The sequence below is a fragment of the Cryptomeria japonica genome, chromosome 3 (assembly GCF_030272615.1).
Source record: "Cryptomeria japonica chromosome 3, Sugi_1.0, whole genome shotgun sequence".
In the NCBI taxonomy this organism is placed as follows: Eukaryota; Viridiplantae; Streptophyta; class Pinopsida; order Cupressales; family Cupressaceae; genus Cryptomeria; species Cryptomeria japonica.
The window spans coordinates 743195880-743211004 of NC_081407.1; the positions used below are offsets into that span (position 1 = coordinate 743195880).

The following is a 15125-nucleotide window of genomic DNA, read 5'->3' on the forward strand; positions in this document are numbered from 1 at the left end:
GAATCGGCATTAATATACTATTGGGGTATTAACCCGATGGCATATTAATGCTATTTGTTATCGGGCTTGCTTGCTTTAACACCGATTCATTATCGGGTGTGTTTATATCGATCTGTTATCATTTGCCTTGACACCGATTCATTATCGGGCGTGTTTATATCGATCTGTTATCATTTGCGTTGACACCGATTAGTTATTATAAACACCAAGCGAATCTGTAGATAGTCACGACCAAGTGACATCTTGGTCGGACATGTCTAAAAGACATGTCCGATCAAGGTGCCACTTGATCGTGGCTGCCTTGCTATATATACATCATTCAAAAGAAAAGGATGACATTGAAATCGATACATGTTCATCCTCCAAACCTGCAGAAAAGAAAGACGATAATATTATTGTCATAATAATAAATCTAAAATACATCATCTAGTATATAACTTGTTCATTAAATTGGAAATTGCAATAACATTTACAGATACTATTGTCCCAAATGGATGTTATGCTCTTAAGACTTTCTATGAGTTTTAGTTTGATTTTGTTGTTTCTTTTGATTATCTGCTGATATAGTTATGATGCTGATAAGACCTATTGTAAACAATTAGATGTTTTAAGGAATTCCTATTATAATGTAGCATCGTTTAATTCCTTGAGCTGGTTAGTTCATACGTGTGATTTAAGGAATACTTTTGCCATATAATATAGCTGTTTTTTTATTTTAGAGAATTTATGTCTTCTTTATTTTGTTTGTCATTTGTCTATATATGTTGGTTCCTTGTGCTGTTAATGATTGGAAATATCTGACATGGTATTTTTTGAAATAAGGGCAACAACATTTCCCTCATATTTTACATTCTTTAATGTTCTGTAGTTTGCTGCAACTCCTAACGGTGCAAAGTATCTATTAACAAAAAACACGCTTCACCGATTAGCTGCTACAATAAGGTAAACGGTTAAAAATCCAACAATAATTTGCTTTAATATGTAGATTTCTGACTACGAATGTCTAGGGATTATTTGGATATCCTCAAAGTTCTATGTTCTTGACCTGTGGACATTATACCTACATTTGCAGTAATAGTTCTGTGGATTCCATGTTGCGATCAAGGGCTATGATGATTTGTGCAAGGCTTCTTTCTTTAGATAGTGTGTATTCTGCAGTTGATGAATTGGGTAAGCCGAAGACATCCAAGAAACATACATGAACTGGTGTGTGCAATCTTAATATTTTAGTTTCAAGCTTGTAAAATACAACTTATCCGTCAAGGCTGGTGAAAGTAAATCATTTTTTATGACCAAGAGTTTTATTTCATGCCATGCTTGCAATTCTGGTACTTTCTTTTGTGTTTATTCATTATTGAATTTAGCATATTTCAGAGCTTGATTGGAATTTCTGTATGTGTTCTGTTTTTGTTGAATTGGAAGGTTCAAAAAACAGAAAACAGCTTTATATTTTTTGAGATAGTGAAAATAAAAAATGTCAATGTTAATATTTGGGGTTTCTATAAATACTTTGCCTTATTTCTTTTTGTCATTTATGTGTTAAAGAGCTTCCACATTTATCTAAACGAAGTTGTGTTAAAGAGCTTCCACATTTATGTAAACGAAGTTAAGTAGAAATGTCTACAATTTGAGCTGGGTTTTCTTTGTATGATCCGCTTTATTTTGTTTTTACCGAAGGCTTTAACAGATATGATTCATTTATCAGAAGCAAATTAAAGAGATATTTAATACTAAATTCTGGGTTTCCTCTAAAAAAATCCATTCTTATTAGTTGCTCAATTTCCTTTATTTATCATTGTACAGCATCAAGTCTAGGACCGAATAATCATAATCATGCTGTACATATTAGGACATGTGATATCAAATGATTAGTCTGAAACAATTGTACTAAATTTTTAAATGAGCATAATATTACAGATTTTGAAATATGACAATTATTGATTTGTCTGCAGAATTGAATGAATAAGATCAATGACAAATTTTAGTATACTTTGCATGTTTTCTATATGGTTTATGATTATCTGTTTAGTTCATGATTTTCTGATTTTAGTTGTGATATTATGCTGCATTAACCCAAAAATCTCTCTTTTTTTTAAAAACTAATCTTATTTTCACCAGTTACCTCACAAGTTAATACAGTATTACAACAACAATTCTGAACTCTTAAGTAGTCCATTCCACATCCATAACTAACAGTTACGTTAGTTTTGTTAAAGGGATTAAGTATGAGGTGTTTGATGAGCAGTTACTTTGAATACGCAAGGCTCATATTGTAAGTACTATGTCGGGTTATTCTTCATTGCTCATTACTTCTGGTCGATCTCAGATCATTTAGTAGTTTACAATTAAATTGTTTGCTTATAATCTGAACTTTTTCAATAATGATTAGAACCTTTTTCAACTTAATCATAAAAGTTGAACACAAGATATATACGTGGAAACCCTTACGGGAGAAAACCATGGTAAATCAATGCTTTTATATATTTCTTCTTTTACAATGTTTCGTAGGCACCAACCCCTAAGCCTGTTTGTGAGCACCAACCCACTGGAAGCACCAACTCCCAAATATGATTTTGTGAGCACCAACCCACTGGAAGCACCAACTCCCAAATCTGAATTTGTGAGCACCAACCCACTAGAAGCACCAACTCCCACTTCAGAATTCTGTGAGCACCAACCCACTTCACATAAATCTGATTTTATGTGAATCAATATAACAACAATCTTTTACCATTTAAAACTTTTTTCAACTTCAATCATAAAAGTTGAACACAAGATATATACGTGGAAACCCTTACGGGATAAAACCACGGTAAATCAATGCTTTTATATATTTCTTCTTTTACAATGTTTCGTAGGCACCAACCCCTAAGTCTGTTTGTGAGTACCAACCCACTAGAAGCACCAACTCCCAAATCTGAATTCGTAAGCACCAACCCACTAGAAGCACCAACTCCCACTTCAGAATTCTGTGAGTACCAACCCACTTCACATAAATCTGATTTTCCACCTTTACAATGTTGCTATAACAACGGATGATGGATACTATTTTTCTCCACAAATCTGATAATGTTTCCTTATCAACTCAGCTAGAGACTGATCATATAATGATAAAAAATATTCTCATAATGATCTCCTATAAACTCTATAAATCTGCTCTAAGTCTGCTTCATATATCTGCTTGAATCTGCTTCACAAGTCTGCTTAAATCTGTCTCATATGTCTAAACAAATCTGCTATAGTCTGATAAAAATCTGCCACCAAAATGGCCACAATCTTCACTTCGAAATCTGCTATAGAATGACAACAATACTGCCCCTAAACTGATATAATAATCACAACAAATCGGCACACATATGCCACATGAATTTTCTCTCACAGCATATTCTTCTGTTCACAAAATCTTCCTTTTCATACACCCAGATTTTCCCTTCGTTATCTCTGCAATAACTTTATCTTTACAACAACATTATATCATCACACATTTCTGAGAACTCTTTATTTTCAGAGTTAATATCTCAGAATTCAGAAATATTTCTTCAACGTCATATCCACACTCTTTCTCAGAATTTTTCTTTTTATTGCACTCACCGCTTATTCATCATACATTCTACACTCACACCACGTAACACATACAATATATTCTTTTATTTTATTCCTTTGGAGAGGATGGCGTACGGACATGATGGGCCTACCCGTTGGAGAGATTAACCCAGAGGCCGACGACACACAAACGGAGCTCTACGACGGAGAAGACACTGCAACGAGGGAATTTTCAATCTTGCTTCAGGCGGCTATTGAGACCTACGTCCGAAGAGAGGCCATGGAGGCTGAAGTCCCAACAAGTGTTGTGTGGACCGCACTGGAAGTTAGCCCCGCAGCGAATCAGTTGATGAACCACCTCCACTTGCTTGAAGGAGATTGCCTGTGAGGAGCGACGCCAACAGGTCCTCCGACAGTACGAAGAAAACAATCTTCACTGGGAAGCGGAGCGTGATGGCAAGAGGTGAAGGGGAAATTGAACCCTGAACCTCTAGGAGGAATAAAGAACATTCTACACTTTAATGATGGTGTCGTACTACTGACATAAATTGTATCTGATGTGATGAATTAATAAAGAAGTGTTCTATTTTTTATGTGTTGTTGCTATTTATGATGATGTACGGGAATTAATGCCCAACTTATTAAATAAGGATAGAAATAAGAAGGCACAAAGTGAGGAGTGGGAGGCCGCACAGAGGGCCTTGATTCTGGAACAAGTAGAACGTAGATGGAGGCTGAGGCAGCTTGCCAAGGGACGACCTGTCGAAGGGTTGCCTAAAGAGAACCAAGGAGGTGTCACGGGGGGTACAGAAGTCGAAGGAGATTTCTACGCGTCGCCAGAACACCGTAGGGTGAGAAGCCACGAAGAGTTTTTGGAGGAAAATAGGCTACGAAGAAATCTGGTCGAAGAGACCCGGGATCAGTTCAGGAACTTATCCCTTACGCCGCGCACAAAGGACCACCGAAGGGAGCGAACAGAGGACGAGGGTGAGAATGGAGGTACGACCGTAGGTGCAGAGGAGGCACAAGCACACGGCAGACAGGACCCCTTCTTGGGACCCATCACACCAAGCACGCGAGTACAAAACACCGTACCCCCATTCACTCAAACATGAAACACCACCGGCTCGGGAGGGAGTGGTGTGGGTGCATGACAGAAACAACCACCTCTGGGGACACGACCCCCATCAATGGCCAATAGGCAGAAGCTGCCCAAATCCACCGGCGACAGGACAGAGGATCTCGTGAGGCACTGCAGAACCTGTGAAACCATATGGATGGCCAATGGTGTCACTGTTTAGTCCTAAATGTATAGTTGGTGAATAATCAGATAGCACAGTATTTCTTGCACGTACCAAGTATTCATGGAACAGAACAATTGTACATCATAACATAAATGACAAATGATAATAATTAGACCAAAAAGTTATATCTTTATTCCAATGTCTAGAATTGTCCATACATCCATCCCCCTGCCGAGGTTCCAACCAAACAATATATAGACCTGACGGCTGGTCAAGTTGCCAACCGTCACCAACTCCCAACTACCCGACGGGAACCTCTCGGCAACAACATAAACATAAACACAACATAACACACTTATAACTATTATTCTTACTAACATACGTTTTTACCCATAACATTAGCCCCCCCAAAAACGTAGTCGTCTTCCAGACGACTCAGACAAGAGAAATTGAATTATAAAAAACATAGCTAAGACCGAGAAGAGGAAGGAGGCATCCCTGTAGTGGTCGCAATAGGAGGCTGCTGTCCGGCCTGAAGTTTCAGGTTCTTTTCTGCCATCAACTGTCGTTCCCGTGCTTTCTTTACCATGTGAGCAGCTTTCGGTAGCTTTTTATCTTTTTGTTCCAGCTGTAAAGTGAGCTCTGCCACCTGGGCTGCTAATGCCTGTGCCCCTTCTCCTACATGCTGCAACGGGCCTCATAGGTAGTCATCTTCATTTCCATCTCCTTTCTTAAGCTCCTCTCCACTGTGGCCAACTGTGCCTGCTTCTCACCTTCCTTTTCTAGTGTTGTTATATACATCCGTTGAGCCTCTTTTTCCACCTGGTGCTGCCGCATCTATAAGTACACCTCCCAAAAAGCCCTCTCCATGCTGTGGAAGGTGGTGCCCAAGGTGCCTGTGCCTCCTATCAGGTGCCTGTGGGCCCAGTTCTGAATCATCTCAGGCGTACTATGGTCCGGCCACCCCAGCTGCTCAAAGTGCTGTGTGAACTCATCCTTGCACCCCTTGGCCATGAAGTGACACAGCTGTGTAGCGTCGGCTGAATTGCCGACCTCCATCTGTCCAGTAAGTTGAGCCATGCTGCGTGCAACATCAGAGAACCCTTGTAGCTCCTCTAGGAATCGTCCGAGTGAGCCTGTTGGATCATTCGGATCGGGTGGTGTGATGTGGAGTCCTGCGAGAGCTCCTTTCGGTCCACTGCTCTGCTTGTCCCTTCCCTGCTGTTCTTGATCAGCGGATCTCTCTCTGTCTAGGTTTGGGACAGTGATATCTCTATCTGTGGTCATGCCTGGCCCAATGGCCATGTTATGCGGTGCAGGGGAGGGGGGGAGGTGTGGAGGGAGTGTGAACTGCCCTAGCCATCCATCCAGCGAGGCGTCTATATCTTCATCTGTCAGAGTATCCAAAGCTGCTGCTGCCTCCAAGTCACCCGTACCAGTTTCTACTTGTACTGTACCAGTTCCTGCTGGTACCATATCGGTTCCGTTGGCACCGTACCAAGTCCTGCTGGCACTGTACCAGTTCCTGTTGGCACCGTACTGGTTTTTGCTGGTACTGTACCGGTTTTTGTTGGTACCGTACCAATTCCTGCTGCAAGTATGACCAAGCTGATCTGTGATAGCGATACCGTCATTGTGCCGGCGGTTCCTCTTCTCCAATTTTCTGGAACAGTACCCCCACTGGTTGTACATCTCCCATTGGGCTGGCTACTGCAAGCGCTTCCTGAGGTAACAGGTGTGCTGAGGATAGTTTCGAGGGTGTGAATTTTACCCTCGTACTTTTCCATTGAGCCTGCAATCCTCCCTATTGCTCCTCTTCCTCTTCTTCCTGCTGCCATGACTTTGTTTCTTCTTCCTCCTCTACAGCTGTGTGTCCTGACAGATGGAACCCCCATCACCGCTTTCCTGTTCTTTCGTTTCTTCCACCTCTCCCGAATCCTCTGCACTGCTAACCTCTTCAATCTCCACGGATGTGCCCAGTTTCCTCCTCTTCTTTGTCGGCTGCGTTGTGTCGCCTAGGGTGTCCAGGTGGATATAGTAGTACATGGTGGGTTTATTTGGTTCTACCCTTCTGCGTGGTTCAAATGGCCCCCATACTTCTGGTGGTACCTGCAGGTGTACGACATCCAAGAACAAGCTGATAGCATGATGGCACATGTAGAACGTTTTGTGTTCCAGTCTTAAGAAGTTGTGGATTCGTTCTGCTAGGAGTTGCCCCCAATTGTACACCTTTCTGCATCTGATCCCATTCATTAATCCTATCATCCATATTGCTATGTCAGAGGCGCGACTGTCTCTTGTAAGGCGGCTTTTGACCAGGTCCATTAACATCCTCCATTCACCAGGTGCGATAAAGGCACGCTTCATTCCTCTGCTGTCGGCCCAGGCACTTTTCCACTGCTCCTCCGTGAGGTCGTCTCTGCACACCAAATCCATCAACCACTTCTTTTATCTGGTGAGTTTTTTGGTTGGTTTGGCCGTAGATGCTCCTTTCTCCGGTATGCCAAATACCCGCCTGAAATCCTCAGGTTTGAACGAAACTCGCACTGTGCACCCTTGGAACTGAGTGACTGAAGCTCGTTCTTGTGGATTATAGCCCGATACCATGGTTCGTAGGACTAGCTCGAACTCTTTAATGTTGAATGTGGGCATTTGGATGGCGTGGTCGACCTGTGCCCTCCTGAGAGATTCCTTCGTCACATGGTCTGGAGGGTTTTCTTCCCACCAGGTATGACATTCATTGACGGTCACACTCTCAAATGCTACATTCGCTGCCATGAGTCCCTCTGAGTCCTTCGGTGTCTTTGGTCTGCTCTTGGTTTTCTTGTTGCTGGCGGGCTCTGTGGTAGTCATGGCTACACTGCAACTGCCTTTTTCCGTTCTTCTTCCCATACCCCTTCCTGAGTCATTATTATAACTGTTTGACAGATTGTCTCGCCAGTTTGTACAACCCATTGTATTAGTCTCAGTTTCCTTGCGGTACAACTTCTTCCTCGTGTCTTGCCAGACAAGCCCCTTGCCTCTTATACCTGCGTGGTGCCTCCTTAATTGGCCTGTCAAGTACTTGCCGTACGGATAGGGAGCTGTCGCCGTACGCCGTACGCTTCCCTGCCTTCCTGATACCGTACGCCGTACGGATTTTGCCTTGTGCGAATTCTCCTACACGTGTTGATAGGCGCGGATTGTACACTGTACGGTGGAGGTATGTTTCTTCTTCGGGCTATGTCTGTACGGCAATACCGTACGCCGTACGGTGACACACGTTGGCACTTCCCTGATTTCCTTACGCCGTACACGTACGGTGAAAAGGTGCTTCCACTCGCGCTTTCGTACTCCAAACTCGCAATACGCTGTACACGTACGGTATGTGAGGACCGTACGTCGTACGGTGATCTTTGCTGGAACTTGCATGAACTCCGTATGTATTACACGTACGTAAGACTATGCTCTTCCTCCTCGTGCTCCATACGCTGTACGACGGCTTTTGTTCTCTGGCTTGCTTGTACCCTGAGTCTGTACGCCATATGGTACGTTTTGCTGGCAATTCTCTTCAATCCGTACGCCGTACGATGCAACTTTCTGGCACTCGTGCTTTCCTGATTGTGCAATCCGTACACCATACGGATTGATCAACTCCTCTTGGATTTCCTTGGCGTTCGTACAAGTGGTCCGTAAGGTGTATTGTGTCCGTACAACTGGCACGTACAATCGGTGTGTTGCTTGCTTCCGTCTGCTCAATTCCGCCTGGCTGCCGCGTTCACCTTGTTGTCTTTCTTGCGCTATGCCTAATGGGGTCTCATGGAAACTTTTATAAGCACTTTTCCTTGCTTGGGTTAGGGTTAGGTATACATGTTTTATTAATTTAACATAAAATAATTGCTTTTTCAGCAGTCTTAATTTTTCCTTACTGTTTTTGCTTGTACTTGCCTGATATTTCAATTCTTTAATACCTGTTGACTTGGACTTTCTTGCTTTTTTCCTGTATTTCTCCTCACCTTTTAAGACCCCTTGTTTTTTCAGTCGTCTTTTTTCTTTTATCTGACATGGCTTTTTCAATATTAGCTTCCTTGCCTTTAATTTACCCAAGTACCCCTTGGCTTGATTGTGTCCTCTAGTTGGCCTTCTGTAAGCCACTGGCCAGTTTATTGTGTTCGTTTTTGCGGCCGAAGAGTTTCCCTGTCTCCTTTGTTTCCTTCTTGCTGGCCCCCTACCTTGCTTTTTTCTCCATTTCTTCCCTGGTTCTTTGCTCCTCACCTTGTCTTCCTTCCATTTCTTGTTTGGTTCCTGCTCGGAGTCTCTATCCCCATTGTTCCTCCTTTTTACCCCTGAGGCATTGTTGGGCGTCCTCATTCTTATTTCTGAGTCGTGTAACCATGTACACACGTGGTAGTCTTTTGTAGCACTCTTGTGCACAACACATCCCTACTTATTCCAAATCCCATATCTTGTCCACCAGTGGGGTAAGTCCCACACCCTTGTAGCGGTCGTCAATGTACCGATCCCCGTACTGGTGGTACCATTTTACTCTCTCTTCGTCAATCTCTGGTGGCCCAGCCAGGTTAGGGATCACCCGGTACAATGAGTTAGGTCCAACTTCTACCTCGCCTGCTTCGAAAGCGATGACGAATAGGTCCTCCGTTTTCAGTACCATTTTTAAACACGGGCGTAGGGTTGCCCCATATTCTTCCAAGTTGAGCTCTTCCTCCAAGTCCACCGACTCCTCTCTATTTATGTTCTCGTCTCTCCTCTGGGCTTCTGCTTTTTCATCAATGTAATATGCTACGTATCCCTCCCGGGCTCCTTCGTATGGGGCCCGCTTTTTCCAATATCCTGAAACTCGCACCCACATAGCTGGGTCCCCGAAATACGCATTCGTGAGATGTTTGTATATCTTGGGAACCGCCACACCTTCCACCCTTTTTGGTACAAGTCGTTCTTCCATGGCTGCCAAGGGCTTCGCCCAGTCATCATCCCTCCGATAGGGTTCTCCTTTTACCACTGGGTCTTCTTCGACCTCCTTGCTTCGACCAATGGTCCAATGCCCTCTCGTGGCGTATCCTAGCATGTTAATCCCAATCACAGGTTTATTTCTTTCCCTGTAGATCTTTAACTTGGAACCGTTCGTCGGGTCTCTGATCGGATTGTTATCTAGAGTCGCGAGCTTTACTGCTCCGTTCCTACCGACCGCTTTGATTTTATAGGGTCCGAGCCAACGGACCTTGAACTTCCCTGGTTGAAGTTCGTTCCGACTGTTATACTTCAAAACTAACTGCCTCGACCGGAAGTTGGTCTTCCGCAGATGCTTGTCGTGTCAATGATTCCGCCGGCGTTGTGCCACCTTTGTTGCCCATTGTGCCATCAGTCTTCGTTCATCCAGCTTTATCAAACCATCAAGCCTTGCATTCAAGCTTTCTGGGTCCCCAAGTCTATTTTCCACTGCCACCCGAAGGCTTGGCACGGTGTACTCGGCTGGTACCACTGCCTCCTGCCCATACATGAGCTGAAACAGGGTATGCCCGGTAGTGACTTTGTATGTTGTACGGTAGGCCCATAGCACGGCTGGTATTCTTTCCTCCCAATCTTCTTGTTCTACCCCACACGATTTGTAGATTATTGATGCCAACACCTTGTTGGTTGCTTCTGCCTGTCCATTAGCGCGGGGATAGTACAGACTGGATAGGTTATGGATAGTACAGACTGGATAGGTTATGGAATAACTTAAATTCCACGGTCATGGTACGGATTACTTGATTGACAAAGTGCACTCCTCTGTCATTGGTGATTTGGAGTGGTATCCCGTACCTGGTGACAATATGTTCGTACAAGAACCGTGCCGTACTCAGAGCTGTGTTATCCGGCAAGGCCCTAGCTTCTCCCCACTTGGTGAGATATTCCGTGGCAACTACAATAAATTTGCACCGGTGTAGGTTACTTGGCTTCAGAGGTCCCACAAAGTCCAAACCCCATCGTTCGAATAGTTCCTGCAGCTGCGAAGGAAAGAGAGGCATGAAGTCCCTCTTGAGAGGTTTTCCCGCTCGTTGGCAAGTGTCGCATCTGATCACCCACTCTCGTGCGTTGGTGTGTAGAGTTGGCCACCATAGACCTGCGAGAAGCACTTTCTTGGCGGTTGCATCTGGTCCCATATGTCCGCTTGCCAATCCGTCATGTGCCTCCTTTAGTACACCACGAATTTCCTCCTCCATGACACACCTCCTCAAGATTTGGTCGGGGCCCATCTTATATAAAAGCCCATTAATTAGTTGGAAGGTTTTGCTCTTCACTGCCAATTTCCTCCGTTCCCCTGAAGGCATCTTGCTTGGAAATGTGGAGGTAGATAGGTACTGGCCTATTTTTTCATACCAGGTTGGTAGTACTGCAATTTGGAACAAGTGTGCATCTGGAAATTCTTTGTTTACTCCCTCGGTCGGTTCCCCTGATCTGATCCTTGATAATTGGTCGGCTATTACATGGGACTTCCCTGGCCGTACAACAATGGTGAAGGTGAATTCCTGTAAGAGTAGTAGCCACCGACTTACCCTCCCTTGGATGATTGGTTTATTCACTAGGTACATTAGTGCCTGGTGGTCCACATAAAATGTGAACGGTGTAGCCAACAAGTAGTGCCGGAACTTCTGTACTGCGTACACCATCCCTAGTGCCTCTCGCTCCGTTGTGCTATAGTTCCGTTCGGCCTTTGACAGAAGTCAGCTTGCAAAGAAGACGAAATGGTCTAGTCCTTACCAATTGCAAAGTTGGAGGCGTCGACGTGTACGTGAAATTCGTTGTTCCAGTCTGGGTATACCAATATCGGTGCACTCACCAGCCAGTCTTTCAATTCTTTGAAGACTTCTTGCTCCGTACCCCACACAAACGACTCTCCCTTCCTTGTCAACTTATCTAAGGGCCAGGACACCTGCGCAAAGCCTTTGATGAATCTCCGGTAGTAGCTGACATTGCCGAGGAACGATTTCACCCCTGTTACGTTTGTTGGGCTCTCCATGTTGACAATTACTCCTATCTTGTCTAGGTCTGTCTTCAATCCTTCCTTACAGATGATGTGGCCGAGGAGTTTCCCTTGTGGTACCATAAACCTGCACTTCTTTGGATTCAGGGCTAACCTAGCCTTCCGACATCTTTCCATGCATTCCCCCAAAGCCTTCAAATGAGTGTCCTGATCGCTAAAAATCGACCAGTCATCCAGAAATGCTCTGAAATTCGCTACTGACATCTTGTAAAAAATGTGCAAAATTATTCTCTGGAAGGTCGTGGGCACATTGCATAGCCCGAAGGGCATGCGATTATAGGTATACACTCCTTCCTTCACCACGAATGTGGTCTTCAACTTATCTTCTTCCGCAATACTTATCTGATTGTACTCGGAGAATCCATCTAGAAATGTGTATATTTCGTGCCCGGCGACTTCTTCTAGGATGCTGTCAGTGAATGGGATTGGAAATGGGTCCTTGATGGTTACTGCATTTAGGTACCTGAAATCCACACATATCCTTATCTGATTAGCCTCTTTTTTAAGGGAGATGACTATTGGAGAGACCCAGTCACTTGTTTCCACTTTGAATATAATCCCTGCTTCTAACATTTTATTGATCTCCTCATTTGCTTTGGCCGCGTAGTTTTTGTTCATCCTGTACGGCCTCCTTCGTACCGATTGGGCTCTTGGTATGAGGGTTATGCGATGCACGCATAGCTCTGGCGGTACCCCCTTCAAGTCTTTGTAGGTCTAGGCAAAGACGTCTTTATATTCCAGAAATATCTTGAAGGCTGCTGCCTTTAGCATGGGGTTCCAGTCATCTCCTACTAGTATCACTTGTGGTTCCGCCTCATTGCCCAGATTAACCTTCTCCACACCCTGTTCCTCGTACTTGATGGGTTTATCCCGTTCAAACTGGTGGGCTGGCGTGTCGTCCATTCTTGCCATTCCCTCTTGGTATCTACCATACTTTGGGGGAAAGGATTGTTCTTCCATCCCGCCGCTTGATTCTCTTATCTCACATATTTGCAGCATGTGACACTCCGGATGGAAGACCTCATAGTCCTCCATTTGCCAATGAAAAAGTCCCGCCAGTGAACTGGTTCCATCCTCGGAACACCCGTCCAGTTCCAACACTCCTTCCTCGTCGGGCTCTTTCCCCCCTCTATCTCCTTCAGAACCCCACTCCCATTGATTTGAATCTTTTGAGTTGGAGTCCGATGACGCGAGCTCTTCGCTAACGGACTGGTTCCTTAGATCAATTACATACTTATGACCGTCATTCTCGATTGAGAGCGTATTCCTTTTCCAGTTGTGATTAGCTTTGGCCATGATCAGCCACCCCCTTCCCAGAAAGGCATCGTATGCTTTCCTTTTTGGTGGAATGACTACAAAATCCAGAAGGAATTGCTGCATCCCAATTATCACCTTTTGTGCCATGAGGGTACCAAGGGGTTTGATACCGTGTTGATCCGCACTGACCAGGTGGAAGGTTGGTGGCCAGAGTGTCGGCTTGCCGAGGCTTTGCCAAGTTTCCTCCAGTAGTACATTGACTCCGGACCCACCATCAACAATGGTGTTTGTAAGCTTTTTTCCCATTATAATATTATATCCATCTCTACCACTGCGGGTTTCCGTCCGATGCCCACCGCGAGTAGCATAGGGTTCATGGCATCCGTACCAGATTCCTTCACCGGGTCTGTGCCAGTTTTCTCCATTGTTTGGTGTTCCTGACTGAGGGTAGTGTCCCCGGTTACATTTGTCAAAGCCATCCTCAACTGTGGCATGTTTTGCAGAAGGTGAGACACCTGTACGGATATTGTGGTTTGTAACATCTGCTTGATGATAGTCTTCTTTGGTTCCGACCGGATTGGTGCATCGGCAGCCAGGTGCGAGGCCCTCCGCTCTCCAGCCATCGCCTGCTCAATATCCACCCTTGCCTCCTGGAGCCTTTCTTTTTTTGTGCGAGGGTCAGGGTACATGGCTTTCTTGTTTTGTAACCTTGTGATTGCCAGTACGTCTTCTCCTGATCCCTCCATGTCGTGCATGTTCACCCCTTTTTGCTTTGGAGAATCTATGTCCTCGTGATTTCCCGAACCGCACCATTTGCACAACAAACTTCCTGCATCACCTCCATTTTGGCATTCTCGGGCAAAGTGACCCCATTCGTTGCACTTTCTGCATTGAATCATGGGTCGCCCCTTCCCGTCGTATTGAATTGTGCTCCTTGGTGTGTTATTATTGGATCTATTGTTACCTTGTCGATTGTTCTTGTACCCTCCAGGTGAGGCGTCAGAGTTTGCTGTTGGCTTTGGCTGTGTCGCCGGTGGTGTGGCTTGGTCGGATTGGGCATAGAGCACTTGTGTGGCTTGGTCAGATTGGGCATAGAGCACTTGTGTGCTCCGTGCTTTCAAGTTGTACGGGCATTCCTTAGTGGAATGTCCCATTACTTGGCAGATGTCACAGAAAACTTTGCGGGGACAACTTCCTTTAGTGTGTCCTTCAGTCTTGCAGTCAGTACACCATAATTCTTTTCCTTCCCTACCACTTTCCTTGTCACCTTTTAACTCCATCATCCTCATCATATCCTTCCGAAGTGCTTGCACGGTTTTGGATCCCCCATCGTTGTCACCATCGCTGGCCCGTCACTTCCCCCAAGATGTCTTGTTTTCACTTTCAATATCCATGGCGCGGTTGTATGCTTCATCGTACAATGGCGGAGGGACCACTTTCATCATCCTTCTCAGGGATGGTACCAATCCTTCCACGAACCACCGCTTCTTGAGGCCATCTGCCGACTGGTTCTCCATTTTGTTAACTAGTTCCCTCAGCCTTCTGTTATATGTGCACACACTTTCGTTTTTTCCTTGTTTGGTGTTGTAAATTTCTGCCACAATTTCGTTGTCATCCCGTAGGAGTTTGAATTCTTCCTCGAAGGCCTTCTTCAGATTGCTCCAGGATGTTTTATGCTGAGCATCAAGGTTTGTGTACCAGTCAATAGCTATTCCTCGCAGAGTGGCCAGAAATGCCTTCACCCAGTAGTCTCGGTCGTCCTGGCCATTTGCTTCCTAGATGGTGACACATGTCTTGCAATGCTGTATAGGGTCCTCTGACCCGTCGCCCATGAATTTTGGGAGTTTCTGCTTCTTCGGAGTGTGTGCCATCGTTCGCTTCTGTATGGTTTTATGCAGTGCTTGGAAATGGCTATATGCCGGGAAGGTACTATGTGTCCGGGAGGTCCCGTACGCTCCTGGTTTGGTTGGGCCCTTGCCAACCGAGCTTTGGTCACCTTCGCTTCTATAGTCCCTCCTTCTCGGGGTTTCTGGATCTGACCTTCCTATTTTGATGCC

At 44.9% G+C, this 15125-nt stretch overlaps 1 protein-coding gene across 4 annotated transcripts in view; it reads left to right on the plus strand.

Annotated features, from left to right (window-relative positions):
• Positions 1–15125, plus strand: part of LOC131042307 (uncharacterized) — a 189266-nt gene that overhangs the window by 115963 nt on the left and 58178 nt on the right. For all 4 annotated transcript variants that reach the window (XM_059218561.1, XM_057975653.2, XM_057975652.2 and 1 more), the window contains 2 exons: positions 869–942; positions 1073–1170. In XM_059218561.1, coding sequence (XP_059074544.1) covers positions 869–942; positions 1073–1170 — 172 coding nt within the window. The remainder of the gene's footprint in view (positions 1–868; positions 943–1072; positions 1171–15125) is intronic.